At 52.8% G+C, this 13,732-nt stretch overlaps 1 protein-coding gene across 2 annotated transcripts in view; it reads right to left on the bottom strand.

Moving 5' to 3' along the window:
- The window catches only part of RIMS4 (regulating synaptic membrane exocytosis 4), a 64,301-nt gene extending 51,696 nt beyond the window's left edge, over nt 1-12,605 (bottom strand). The window contains exons 1-2 of one of the 2 annotated variants that reach the window (XM_057702661.1): nt 12,368-12,605; nt 12,111-12,200 (exon numbers count right to left, since the gene is read on the bottom strand). In XM_057702661.1, the coding sequence (XP_057558644.1) occupies nt 12,111-12,200; nt 12,368-12,464 (187 nt within the window). In that variant the 5' untranslated portion in view covers nt 12,465-12,605. The remainder of the gene's footprint in view (nt 1-12,110; nt 12,201-12,367) is intronic. The other variant, XM_057702662.1, reaches the window with a different exon arrangement.
- Nucleotides 12,606-13,732: the final 1,127 nt, after the last annotated feature.

Raw genomic sequence — 13,732 nt, 5'->3', positions numbered from 1 at the left:
TGGGGAGCCCAAGCTAGGACAGGAAGACAAGCATCACTGCGCCCATTTCACAGACGGGCCCTGATCTGACACTGCTCCCGCACACACGCTGCAGAGATCAGTTCTGGGGCGTTTTTTGTTGTTGCTTTTTGCCAGGCCATGCGGCTTGCAGGATCTTAGTTCCCCGACCAGGGATGGAACCTGGGCCCCCGGCAGTGGAAGCGCAGGGTCCTACCCACTGGACCACCAGGGACGTCCCTCGGTTCTGATTTTGGACTCCCCACCCCCACCCCAGTCAAAATCTTGTCAGGTCCTTACTACATGCGGAATCATTAGCACACCTGCCGGGCTACCTGAGGCTTACAGCCGCGGACTTGTTCACCTAGAGAGGAAAGCAAGGCTTGAAGAAACCTGCCCAGGGTCACTTGGCTGACAAATGGGCAGAAATGGGGTCTCAAATCCAGATTTTCTTATGACACATTCAGGGCTCAAGTCATGACAATTCAGCTACCCCTTAACCTTCCACCTCAAGCAGCCTGTCAGGGCCCCTACCCACCTCTCTGGAAATAAGGCCAATTTTTCATGAGGATCACGTGAGATCAAATAGGCAAACACGTCCTGTCAGGCCCAAAGGTCTTTATGTTTGCAAGGTGCAAAATAGAAAACCAAGATAGACACCTTTCAAAGAGGTACCTGGAAAGAAACCCACTAGGCAGCACAAAATAAACACATATATTCACGAAAAGAATTAAATGCAGCACTGAATGTTGTAAAGATCACAAGTGTTGGAGGCAGGCCTGGGTCTGAAGCCGTGTCCTATCCTTCACTAGCTTGACCCTGGCCAAGCCAGGAGTCCATCCAGACACCCGATTCCTACAGCCCCACCTAACATGATGATCACGCACACCTCGTGAGACCGTGGAGAGGGCGACCTGTAATAGGGCTGGGCACTGCCTAGCACAGAGCTGGCCACACCTGCTCTCCCCACTCTGTCACCAGAAGTTGCCAGACAGCGGGCAGAAGGACCCAGCCCAGCCAGATCCTCTTTACCAAGCAGGACACCCATCCCACAGCTGCTGTGAGTTTCTGCGGTTCCGGCTCACGGCTGCTCCTTCTTTGGAGAACTGCTCTTAGCTGATGGGAGCTGCCTTGTCCCCAAAGTTATGCCCTGCCCCCCATCTGGGGGACTGTCCATGGCCCATGACTGACCGATACAGGAGTACAGAAGGCCACTCAACTCTGTGATGCCATCCACCCTTTAGGGCTTCCCATGGGTCAGGCTGAGGCTAGCCCCTGGCTGAGTGCTCATCACTAGCTGCTTCTTTTCCTGCCATCCTGCATCCCGGTCTCACCTGAGAGCACGGCATAGCATATCACCTGCACAAGAATCCACGTCTCAGGCTAAGACAGTGGCAACGGAAGGGAATTCTCCCATCTTCTATATTCTTTTCAAGTTAAAGACCACTGGGAGGAATCTAAGAACACTACACATGTTAATTTCTCCCTCCCTCTCAGTGCCCACTTGATTCCCATCGGGACCAAGCTTCTCAGTTTGGGGGGGGGTCCCCTCTCCCTGGACCCGGCATATCCAACAGAAGCTAGACAGAAATGGCTGCAACTTCCAGGGGCCAGATGGCTCGGGGGTGGGTTGGCCTGGGTCTGGGTGGGCCCCCGAGGCACCTGGTCCCGTCTTGGTGTTGGGCCCAGGCAGATGAGAGATGTTTCTCAAGACATTTGCTGAGGAACTAATTAATTTCCATTACAGGCCCCAATTAGTGACACATCCTCCCACCCACTCCCAAGGCGACTCCAAGCGGCATTTCTCAGGGACACCAAGTGCTAGAAATGCAGGGTATAGACTTGAAGCCTCAGGTGCTGACAGGGTGCAAAATAGCCACTTGGGTCACCTGGGAGAGGAAGAGGCCCTGGCTGGGAGTTCAGAAACATCAGTTCTACTCTTGGTTTTGCCAGACACCTGCTGTGAGGCTTTGGGCAAACCATGCGATCTCTCTCTGGGCCTCGGCTAAAGATGCTAGAGGACCTCAGAAAGAATTCCGGCTTAAAGGCTCTGAGACAGTAATAACTAATACTCTTAACACACTTATACTGTGTGCAGGCTCTCCACAAAGCATGTCACAAATACTCATTTAATCCTCCTGACACCTTCAAGGCAGGGAGGGACTATTATTAGTCCATTTTGCAGTTGAGGAAAGTGAGACTCAGAGAAGTTAAGTAATCTACTCAAGGTCACACAGCCAATAAGTGGCAAACCCAGGATTCAAACCCAGGCCATCTAGCTATGGAGTGTGTATAATAACCACCACTATGCTATACTGCCTGGTATAATCTGATTACTCTTGAATCCTCACAGGGCTGGGCATCACCATAAGTGCTTAATAGGAATTTGCTAACTGGAAAATAAAAAACTGGTAGCTTAAAAGACCATAATGGTGGTTTGTGGGAATGGGACTAGGTGGCTGAGGCGTGAGGGAGACTGATGTTTCCTTGGGTGTCCTTTGGTGCTGTTTGGCTTTTCACCATGTAACATGTTACTGTCAGTACCAGCAGCATAAAGTGTTACGAGAGCTGGAAACAGTGTTTGTCCTCGGGAGGGAACAGGAGACCCAGAAGATGGAGGTTCCCCAGGGCCCTTTTAATTGGATATTTTTCGTCCTTCTAAAATGTCGTACCTACCACATACATTACTTAATCCAAAGAATACTTATTCTTTTAAAAAAGTATTCAGTGACCAATTAGCCAAAGATCAGCTAGAAACTTTGGCAGGAGGGGATGCTCTGGGATGAAAATAGCTGTAGAGGCAGAGGAGCAGGGGAGGAATCCAAAGGAGGAGGTGGGGGGCCTGGATAAGTGTCCTCTGTTTTCTGGGAGACTCTGCTTATGTCTAAATCAAGCCCACTGACACCTCACTCTGTAAACGGGGGTTCTGAGGCCCAAAAGACAAAGGGAAGCGGCCACAGGAGATGCTGAGATTTGGCAGCTGAACGGGGACCTTTTCTGCTGACCCCTAAGGTAGCCTCTCAGGCCCCACAGGGCACAGAGGAAACACCAGCTGCCCAGACCAGAGCCAGGAGTCCCAACCGCAGGCAGTGCGCTCCCGCCATCCCGCCCTTCCCGCACCCAGGAAGTCTACAATAGCAGGAAAGGCAGTGCTACCATGTCCTGGATGCCTTCTATGCCTCACACATGCATTACTCCTAATTCTCACAAGGTAGAGTTATTCACTCCAACTTACAAAGGACGAGGCTGAGGCCCAGAAGAGTTACATATCACAATCAAGAGACACTGCTGGTATGTGACAGAGACGCAAACCCAGGTGCTCTTTTGCTATCCTGGGCCACCCCTCCTGGAGAAGTATTTCCCATCAGTTGAAGATAAGTCCCACCTGGAATGTATCTGTAAATGCCTTTGTCTTCAGACTCTGAGTTTTATGGGACTGGATGGGAATCTTACCATAAGGTTTGTACCCCGCACCGCCAACCTGAGCTAAATCTCCACCTTCCCTAGAAAATTACTAGCGACATCTAAATAAACGGACTCAGTAAAGTCCCTTGGTAGCATTTCCTCGCATTCTGCCCCTCTACATTGATGGTTCCTTCGATTTACTTCTTCCCAGCAGAGACCTGTCCTCAGATGAACCTCCTGGTTTTAACACATAGTCCTGCCTTTCCCCAGAGCAGAAAAGGGACCACGTCCTGTTCCCTTCGGTAAACAGTGCTAGACCTGAGCTCCTCAGTATTCCACAAAAAGGTATTATGGTCTGATGTGTTATTCATGCCGACTCATTTATCATTTATACAGATGACTTCCAAAAGGATTGATGGGGTCCTTCACATTAAACCCGGTGCAAAGCAGGGCAGCAGCTGAGGCTCATGTGATCTGAGACCATGTGATGGAAACATAAGCGCCTGACGACTAAACCCAGGTTTTGAATTTGGTACCCAGTGTCCCAAGCATCTAAGACCCAGGTAGCCAGGGACATCCCAAGTTGAGAAGAACCCTTCATTTCTCCCTAACTTTTCTCTCTAACCCAGTGGCTCTCAAAGTAGAGTCCCTGGACCAGTATCAGCATCACCTGGGAACTTGTTAGAAATGAGATTTTCAGGTCCCACCCCAGGTTGAGCAAGAAACTCTGGGGTAAGGCCCAGAAATTTTTGTTTTAACAAGTCCCCTCGATGATTCTGACCCGTTAAAACCAAAAGTAACAACCACAAGTGCAGCAGTAACCTCTAACTGAGCATCTACTATGTGCCCAGCATTAAACCCACAATCTCATTAGTCCTTATAACTGAGGAAACCCTTAGTTCCACATACCCGGCTCTGGGGTAAGTGTGTTTTGTGCATTATGTCAATTTATTCCCCACAATAACACTTTGAAGAACTTAACTTTTGTTTTTGGCCACACAATGTAGCATGTGGGATCTTAGTGTCCTCCCCTCCACCCCACCAAGGATCAAACCCGCTCCCCTGAAGTGGAAGTGCGGAGTCTTAACCACTGGACTGGCAGGAAGTCTGAGAACTTACTGTTATTATGCCCGCATTTTACAGATGAGGAAATTGAGCCCCAGAGAGTTGAAGCCACTTGCCCAAGGCCACACAATTTAGAAGCAGCAGAGCCAGGATAAAAATTCAGGTGTGTTGCATTCCAAAGCCATGTTCTTTCTGTCCCACCGAGGGAGCTCCCCAGAGTTTCACAGCTACGTCACCCCAAGAAGCTATACAGCTGGGTCAGGTGAGAGTCAAGGAGGAGAGAGGAGCAGGCAGGGAGGGCAGAAGAAGCCCTTCCCAGACTCCACACTACCTTTTAGCTACAGTGTGAAAGAAAGCCACGTGACGTATTTAAAGGCACAACCATCTGTGCCTAAGGAACTAAAAAGACAGGGATTCTGGAGTTTCCGGCCTCTCTGACTTTACCCAGCTGGGGGGGTCTTTTCCATTCCCTCTCTGAACTTCAGTTTCCCCACCTGATACTCCTTATCATTGTCTACAAAGCTGAGTGATCTGCCCCCAGCTTACTTCTCTGACCTCGTCTCCCCTCATGCAGTCTAACCATGCTGGTCTGCTTTCTGTTCCCTAAACACCCAAACTCACACTCACCTCAGGGCCTTTGCACCAGCTGTTCCCTCTGCCTAGATCCCTCTATCCCCTCCTATTCCCACTGCTGGCTCTTCACCCTTTAGGCCTCAACTCTAATGTCACCTCCTCAGTGAGCCTTTCCTATCTTAATGTTATCTCCTATCCCATCAACCTGTCTTATTTTCATTTCACTTAAAAAAATCTGAATTTATTGTTTAATTGCTTTCCTGTTTATTGTCTGTCTCCACCCCAGAACATAACTCCATGAGAGCAGAAACTGTCTGCCTTGTTCCCGGATATAGCCCCAGCACCTAGAATGCTGTTTGGCACTGAGCAGCTAATTAAATATTAGCTGAATGAATAATACCAAAGACGAAAACCTAGACTCAAAGGCCAGAGCCCTGGATCCTTAACATGTGACCCTGGCAAGCTGCTTTGCCTCGCTGAGCCTCAGTTTCCCTCCTTGCCTAATAAGAAGAGTGAACTAGATGCTCTCCAAGGGGCCTTCTAAGACTGCTAGTCTTGGAAAGCCAGGCCTGGAACCCGCCCAGCTGGTCCATCCAGAAGAGGCAGCTGGCCAGGGTCCCTGAAGCAGCTGCCCCCTCCCCACCCCCACCCGTGTCCCTGCCCAGCCACGTAGTCATCTCACTCCCCCGTCGTCGCAGAAACTGTTAATGAAGTGCGCACTGCTAAATGCAGTTACAATTACGGGGGCTAAGAATAAGGCGCTGACATCAGCCTTGTCAGTTTCCGAGTGAATCAGAAGGGGAGGGGGGAGGAAGGAGAAAAGGGGAGGGGGGATGGCACTCTGGAGCTGTCAAGTGGAAATAGCACAGCGTTAAATATAATCCAGCATTGGCCTACATTGGTCTGGAGAGGCAGGTGATGGCTCGGCCCCCAGGGCCAGGGCAGACAACTGGATTCTTCAAGGAGGCCAGGCTGTCCCGTGATGGGGATCATCCAGGAACTGATGGCCTGGAAGGCGCTCCTGCGGCCTGGGGTAGAAGCTGGTGGGATGGCAGACCCTGGAGGAACGCATCTGAATCTGAACAGGCCCTCACACCCTGGCCTTTGTCACTGGCTGTTTTGATAGCCCAAACACAGTTCCTAGGGCTTACACTTTCCCACCTGGAATCTCATTTAAGCCAGAGGGTAACTTCTGGAGTCAAACATGCCTGCCTTTGAATCACCACCGTGCAACCCAAGAAAGTCACTAAACTATGCCAAGCTGCTTGGCTTTTCCTCATCTGCAAAATGGGTACATCAGCAACAGTAGCTTCTGGCTGCTATAAGATGCAATGAGATTATGGAAAGCACTGAGCACAGCCCAGCAAGCCTTCCAATCATTTTCTTTTTACAACCCCAAGAGATGCTCAGAGATAATTAACCGTATTTTCAAGATGGGGAAACTGAGGCCCAGGACTTGCCTGAGGCCCTAGTACCAAAGTGGAGTCAAATCCAAGCCCCATGGAGTAAACTGCGTGGGCGAAGGAGAGAATTCCAGTCGGTCATTCCAGGGGACTTGGGGTGGGGGGGTGGGGAATTGGAGCTCTGACAGTAAGACAGTGGGTTTCCCTGGAAAGGGGGAGTACACAGATCACAGTGGGGGAGATGTCTGCACCCTTCTGAGCACATTCTCCAAAACTGGTGACTTTCCGACAATTCTTAAAAGAAATGCTGAAGCAATGGTGGTTAAGGCCACAATGAAGTGATGGTAGAAGAGGCAGAGGAAAAGAAAGGCCCTGCGATGGGAGAGAGGGTCACCTGCGTCGCCCTCACTCCGCCTTCAGTTACAACAGGCTCGACCTCTGGGATGGAGGTGGGCGGGGAGGAAGGCAGAGCATAGTTCTCCAAAGGGGACAAGGGGATTGGGCCCCTCCTTTCCGCTTCCCACCAAACAGAACCAGGTGGGCCTCTGGCAGCTGCAAACGCCAAGGAAGCTGGAGCCACGAGTCTGGCAGCTTGGGGACAAGCAAGAGAGGGCGCCAGAGCAGGAGAGAATTTTAGGAAGGGGCTCAAACAGCATCAGAGCAGATCCCCAGGCCAGCGATCTGTGTTACGGGGGCAGGGATGACTCCCCATGCACCTGATTTTTCTGAGATAACTTCTTTCAGGGTAATTTAAGATAAAGTAATTTGGGTCCACATTCTCACCCCACCCACAATTTGAATTATGGGGACAATTGGTTAGATTCTTTTCAATGCCTCAGTTATCCAAATCTAGAAGAGTCCTGCCCAGTTCCCAGCCCATAAAGGAGAGTCCAATGCTTGGTGGTAAATTAGGGAAAGGGCAGAGGGGAGACAGGAAGTGGCCTGCCCTGGAGATGAGGGTCGGAATGGAGGCTTCAAAACCTCCACCTCAAGCCCTCAAGTGGCCCTGATCCTGAAGGGTATTTTAAGGCCTCCCCCTCACCACTCCCCCTATCCACCCAGCCCCAGCCCCGCTTTATGGCTGAAGTACTCTGTTCCCACCATCTCAGGGGGAAGGGGTGGGAGAGCAGGACATTTTGTCTCCCAGAAAAAGCTCAGGTCAAATTTCAAGGACAAAAGTTAGCACTTGGTCTGGGAAAGAAACTCTGCCAAAAGGAGTAAATTGGGGAAGGGAGGGGGGATTTCAGTGCGGTCATTCCAGGTGCCTGGGGTGGGAGCAGGATTCGGAGCTCTCGTTCCCCCTGCTGGGATCTGTCTGGCAAGACAGAGTATCTCCGCCCCATAAGCCAGGAGAAGTAACTCAGACAGCCCCCTCCATTTCCCCTCTGTCCAGAAACAAGGGGCAGTGGGCTTTAGTACTAGTTTGTGGGACCCATCCACCACGCCACCCCACCCACCAGATTTGGCCTGAGAGGAAGAAGGCGGTACCATGAAGGGCTCCAGCCCAGAGATGCGGCCCGAACTGCTAGGAGAGGGACCGGTAGCCGGCCCGTGTTGCCATGGCAACTTCCTCCCTGCGCTGGATCGAAGCATCCTATGGGCAAATTGGAGCTGGCTGCTCCAGCTTCTCCGCCCCTCTCCCAGGCGGGTGGGGGAGAACTAGACGCCAAAATCCCTTGGTCAGACTCAGGGACACCATCCTCAATTCCAGACCCTGATACAGCAATGCCCTTTGGCATTTGCTGGAAACTGGAAACACTCTTGCTCCCCAGCTAGGCCCCAAGGCGGAGTGGCAGGGCTGGAACTGTAGATGTGACGAAAATTAACTGCTAAAGAGAACAGGGAAATGGGGAGCTGGTTGCTCCCCACCCTCTTGTTCCACATGCAGGTCCCCCAAATCCCCATCTTTAAACCCCTTCCAAGAAGGAGGGCCCAACTCTGCCTTAAAAGCGATAACAGTGCAATAAAATTAGCTTATTAAAATTATAACAGCTAACATTTTGAGAACCAGGCTCCCCACCCCCCCGCCCTAAACCCACAGATTCTTTTTTACAGTCATGCTCAGAAACAAGTCTTACTTGGTAATAAGAAAGATAATAGCTAACAGGTATTGAGAGCCTACCTAGTGCCAGGTACTGCACTAAGCCCTCTGTGTAGCATAAACAGCAAAATAATCAACAGCATAGATGCCTGAGTTAGATAGTTCAAGTTCAAACTCTACCTCTCTCATTTCCTAGCTCAGTGACCTTGAGTGACTATGCTCTCTGTGCCTTAGTTTTCTCATCTGAAAATGGGGAATATTGAATGTTAATTTTATAGAACTGCTGTGAGGAAAGAAAACAATACTGAAAGTGCCTAGGAGGATACTTAGCAAAATGTAACCATTTAAAAAATGGTTATCCATTAACAGTGGTGGTATCACAGTCATTGATTTCAGTCACCATATTTTACTCTATACTGTATCCTTGGAACCTAGTCTTAAAAATAAATGCCGTTCAATAAATATTTGTTAAAGTTTAATCATAACGTATACAAAAAATGAAAATAAAAAAATAAAAAAGGTTGACCCTCTGTAGTCCATGCTGTTATTTTCTTCTTCACACAGATGAGAAAGCATAGGTCATCTGTCTAACTCCTCCCTGCCTCACCCCTCCTCAATTACAAAGCCAGTACCAGCAAGGCTGAGCCATGAAGACAAGACACAAAAATTGCCTCCCAAGAGTATGCCTCTCTAAACCCCCCCGGCATCTTTGTGAAAAGGGGCAAAAGCAGTGTAAGAAATGGGGTGAGTGCACGAGGGAAGATGCTCCTTGGGAGGAATTCTAGATCTGCAATGACCAGCAGCCTGAGCCCCAGGGTGGCTAGAAAGGGGTGGAAGGGACAGCTTCCTTTGCTGACAAAATGTGCAAGCCTCCCAAGCCCAAGGCAGGAAAGTGCTCTGGCCCAGTTACGGCTAATGAAAGTCTCCTCGTCATACAGTTTCTCAAGAAACCAGCTAAAGGGTAGCATGTAAGCCCTGAAGATGGCTCTGTGTCAATCCGGTTGTTGAAAAAAGATGCATTGGACAGGAGTCGGAAGCAGCAACAAAGGGAGGCACCCAGATGAGCCAGAGGCCCATCAGGGACATTTCTGAGCCACCAGGGAGACAGAGGGGCATGAAATGGGCCAGGGGAGGGAGCAGAGAAGAGAAAGGTAAAGCAAAGCCAGTTCTGACCGCCCTCCAACTGGAGCAGTCTCTGCTCAGTATCTGAGAGAGATTCAAACTGCTTTTCAAAATTAGTTCAGCGTGGTGCCATTCTAAAAGAATAAATCCAAAAGGCTTTTTTTTTGGAAAAAATTAATGCCTTTGAGAAGAATAAGAAAAATTAAGTACCAAGACAACGCTCCCTACTTCCAATTTTCACCAGACACTCATTAGCCTTTGGGAAATGAAACTTCACTTTCTCCCTTCCCCTCCCAAACTCGAAGCATCCCTTAAGATGAGCAGACAGTGAGCATGAGATGCCCATAGCAAACTCTTGGCTGTGAGACGCTCCCTGGGGTCCCCTCACCTGGGAACCATTTTCTATACAGCGAGATTTGACTTTTTGAAAAATCCTCTTTCAGTGAGAGGGCTAGTGCTTTACTGGAAAGAGAACCGGAAACCTGATTTTAGTCTCGGCTCTGTGCCTACCTCACTGGGTGACCTTGAGTTACATACACACACACACAACGGGGCTTCAATCTCACACACATGCATACATTCACATAAATACACACACACACACACACACACACACACATCCATTTGGGGGCAAAGGGGGTTGGACAAGATGACTTCTAGGTCCTCTAAGTGAAAAACAAGAGTTTGAAGAAACCCGCTGAAAAAAAGACATCATGTGGACCTTTAAAAATCTCTAATAGTCCATTAAGTTATCTATTCTGACTTAAGTGAAACCAGAGCAAGTGGCCTGCAACCAACAGTAATAACCAAGGCATCTGAACCACGACAAGGAGCATGACTTTGGAGAAAACCCCCACTGTCCCTGCCACTGATGCTCCTTGGCTCTTGAGACCCAAGTGGCCTGTCGAACTTCAGGAGCATCCTTGAACATCAAGTGAGGGGTGGGGGAGCCAGCTCGCAGAGGCAGGTGGGGCTCCCTCTCCAAGCTCCCATCCTAGCCTGATTTCCTCTCTTTGCTTTTGCTCCAGGGGAGGCCACTGTGTTAGGAGAGCCCCTCCACCCCTCCTCACCTTGCCTTGTCCAACATAATAATACAACCTCCCTCAGCTGCATCAAGGGGGAAGTTAAGTCTCTGAGTCTCAGTTCTTTTTTCTGTAAAATGGTGATTCTGTAAAATGGCTCTGCAGTAACCATCTTTACTCCACCCCTATCTCCAGGTCAACAGCAAGACCGGTCTGTCAGGAGTCAGCCTCACATACTCCCATTCATTCACTTAGCCAACACATTCTTCTGGAGAACCTTCTCCCTTTATCCCCACCTCCCTCCTGCTCCAGCAGGAAGACGTGAGCACCCATCACCCACCACTTCATCCAAGGTTTATCAGATAATGCACTGACCAGATAAGGGTCCCTGAAGGCAGAGAGTCTTAAGCGGAGCCCATAAACTCCCTAAAACTGTGGACAAAAATTTTTGGATGGTGCATATGTGTATTTTTTTTGGAGAACTTGTCCATATTTTCATCAAGTTCCCAAAAGCGTCCATGAAACCTTTTGCTCCTCCCCACTACACACACCCCTCTCCCCTTCAGCCCCTCATTGAATCAAAATACTCTCAGATTTTCAGCTTACAAAACACTTTTAACTTCACCCTTGTGTCTGGGGTACTGTCATCCCATTTTACAGATCAGTATATCGAGGCTAGGGGTGGCCTGATTTGCCCAAGGTCATGGCTGATAAGGAGAGAAGCAAGACCCGAACCTCATTCCGACTCTCAATCTGGCACTTTTTTGGGAACTCTCACCCAAGCCCTCTAGCTACCCCACCTGTTGGTGGATTCGCTTTCTCACCGCAGAACCAGATCTGGAGTCCTTCTGTTTCCTCTGCTTGGTCCCAGGCCCCCCGAGAGCTGGTTTCCCTACATTTCCCCGCCCCTTGGGCTCTGGCTGAGGTTGCGAGCAGGCCTGGGAGCCTGAGGTTCGGGCCGCTGGAGAGTGGCCGGGTTCAGCCCACCCAGAAGGGCTACTCCAGGCACAAGAAGACCCGAGGTCAGGGGCACACTACGGAGGGCGCGCAGGTGTAGAGTCGGCGCCGCCCTACGCCTCCCTCTGGGACCAGCGGGGAGGAACCGAGAGGAAAGGACGTCACCTGGCCGGTCCCCTCGCGGTCCCCCCCAGTCCTGGAGCCCCGAGCCCCCGCCCCTGGGGAAAGAGGAGGAGAGACAAACGCGGGCGCTCGAGGCCTTGGGCGCAGGGCGGGGGTCTTGGGCAGGGAGTCTCTGGATGCAGCCAAGACAAAGATGGAGCGGTAAGGTTGCGCTCCACCTCCAATGGCGGGGGGCGCGTCGGAGCCCCGGGGGTGGGGCGGTCAAATCCCCAGGGTTTGAAGTGTGGGCACATACAGGAGGCCCGGAGAGGGTGGCAGGTCGGATCCAGGGACAAGACCGGGAGCATTCAGTAGGCGCAGGTGAGTAAGGAGAGCTAAGTCCAGGCGACCCAAAAGGCCCACCTGAGGAAAAGGAGTGAATGCAGATGATCCAGGAGTCCCTGGGGGCGGTGGGAGGCGAGAAGACCTCGCATCCTAGAGACTCCTGAGGTCCTGTGGGTGGGAAAGAAGACCCTGGGGGCGCATCCCCGAGCGTGGTTGGGATTGGGGGTGGGGAGGAAAGAGTGGCCACCTCTAAGGGCGCACGGGGTCCGGGAGGGGGCCTCGGGATCTGGCTCCCGGGACGGCCCCCGGGAATCGGGGGCGGGCGGCGCGCTTACCCGCATCCTCGTCGTCGAAGGAGTTCATGCACGGGAAGTAGATGGCGAGCGCCTCGAAGGAGGCGGACAGGCTGAGGCGGCTCTGCGAGCGCTGCATGCCCGCGCCGGCGCCGGGCGCCTCGGCCGCGGCGGCGGCGGCGGCCGGCTTGGGCAGCTTGGCCGCCCCATTCTTGACGCGGAGTACGGCGCGCGGCGTGGTGGCGGCCGCCCGAGGCCGGGCCGGGGCTCCGCGGCGGGGCTAGCGGGCGCGGCGGGGCCGGCGGGAGGGCGGGCGGGCCGGGAGCGGGCGGCGCGCGGAGCCCGAGGCGCGCTGTGCTCCCGGCGGCGACGGTGGCGGTGGCGGTGGCGGCGGCGGCGGCGGCGGTGGCGGCGCAGCTCTCTCTGGCCCGCGGCGCCCCTCGCCGGCCGCGGGGCGGGCTCGAGCCGCCGCCGCAGCCAATCGGCACCGCCCGGGGGAGGGGGAGCCGCGCGCGGGGCGTGGGAGCCGGAGGGCGCGGGCGGGGCCCCCCTCCTCGCCGCCCCCCTCCTCGCCGCCCCCCTCCTCGCCGCCCCGGCCGCCAGGTGTGCGCGCCCCGAGGGAGGAACGCGCCGGGCTGCTGCGCCGCCTGTCCCGGGGCCGCGCCCCCACGCTGTCACCACCCCCACACTCAGGCCCCAGACTCGCCCCGGGTCCAGGAGTCCAGTCGCCGACTGAGACCGGCCTCCCCCAGGGACACAGACCCGCTCGAAAGGGGCACAGTCACAGCGACCGGCACTCGAGACCCTCAGATTCACACATGAACCCGCAGTGGAGCTCCAACAGGCACCCACACGAGTGCGTTCACTCTGCAAGGTACACCACGGACACCCTCAGACCCTTACACACCCAGAGACCCACTCACTCATGGAGACGCTTGGGGAACCAATCCACAGACCCCCTTAGACTCCAGGCATCCGAGACCCACACTGGTAGGCACATCCACGGACACACACACACTCACATCCAGAGAGAGACCTGCAGGCACACACAGCGACAAACAGAGACACCCTTGGCCACACAAGGAGAACCTCAGATCCCACACGAACCCATAGAGAGGTTCAGGGGGGAAACACACACCCTCATGAACCCACACTACTTACAGAATTCACACACACAGACGCTCATACTCAGTGACACACTCTCAGACTCGCACAGAGAGACACCAGAGCATCCCCAATGCTGACCCTAGGCACCAACTCACAGACACCCAGAAATACCCTGACAAACTGTCAGACTCACACACAGTCACCCTCAGACCCAGACCCTCAAAGAGAGACATTCAGACACACCTCAATGGGCACACACAGGTTCACACCCAGACAGCCACACAGACTTAGTCACTCCTG

The sequence above is a fragment of the Hippopotamus amphibius genome, chromosome 12 (genome assembly GCF_030028045.1).
Source record: "Hippopotamus amphibius kiboko isolate mHipAmp2 chromosome 12, mHipAmp2.hap2, whole genome shotgun sequence".
In the NCBI taxonomy this organism is placed as follows: domain Eukaryota; kingdom Metazoa; phylum Chordata; class Mammalia; order Artiodactyla; family Hippopotamidae; genus Hippopotamus; species Hippopotamus amphibius.
This window is presented reverse-complemented; position numbering and strand designations above follow the sequence as displayed.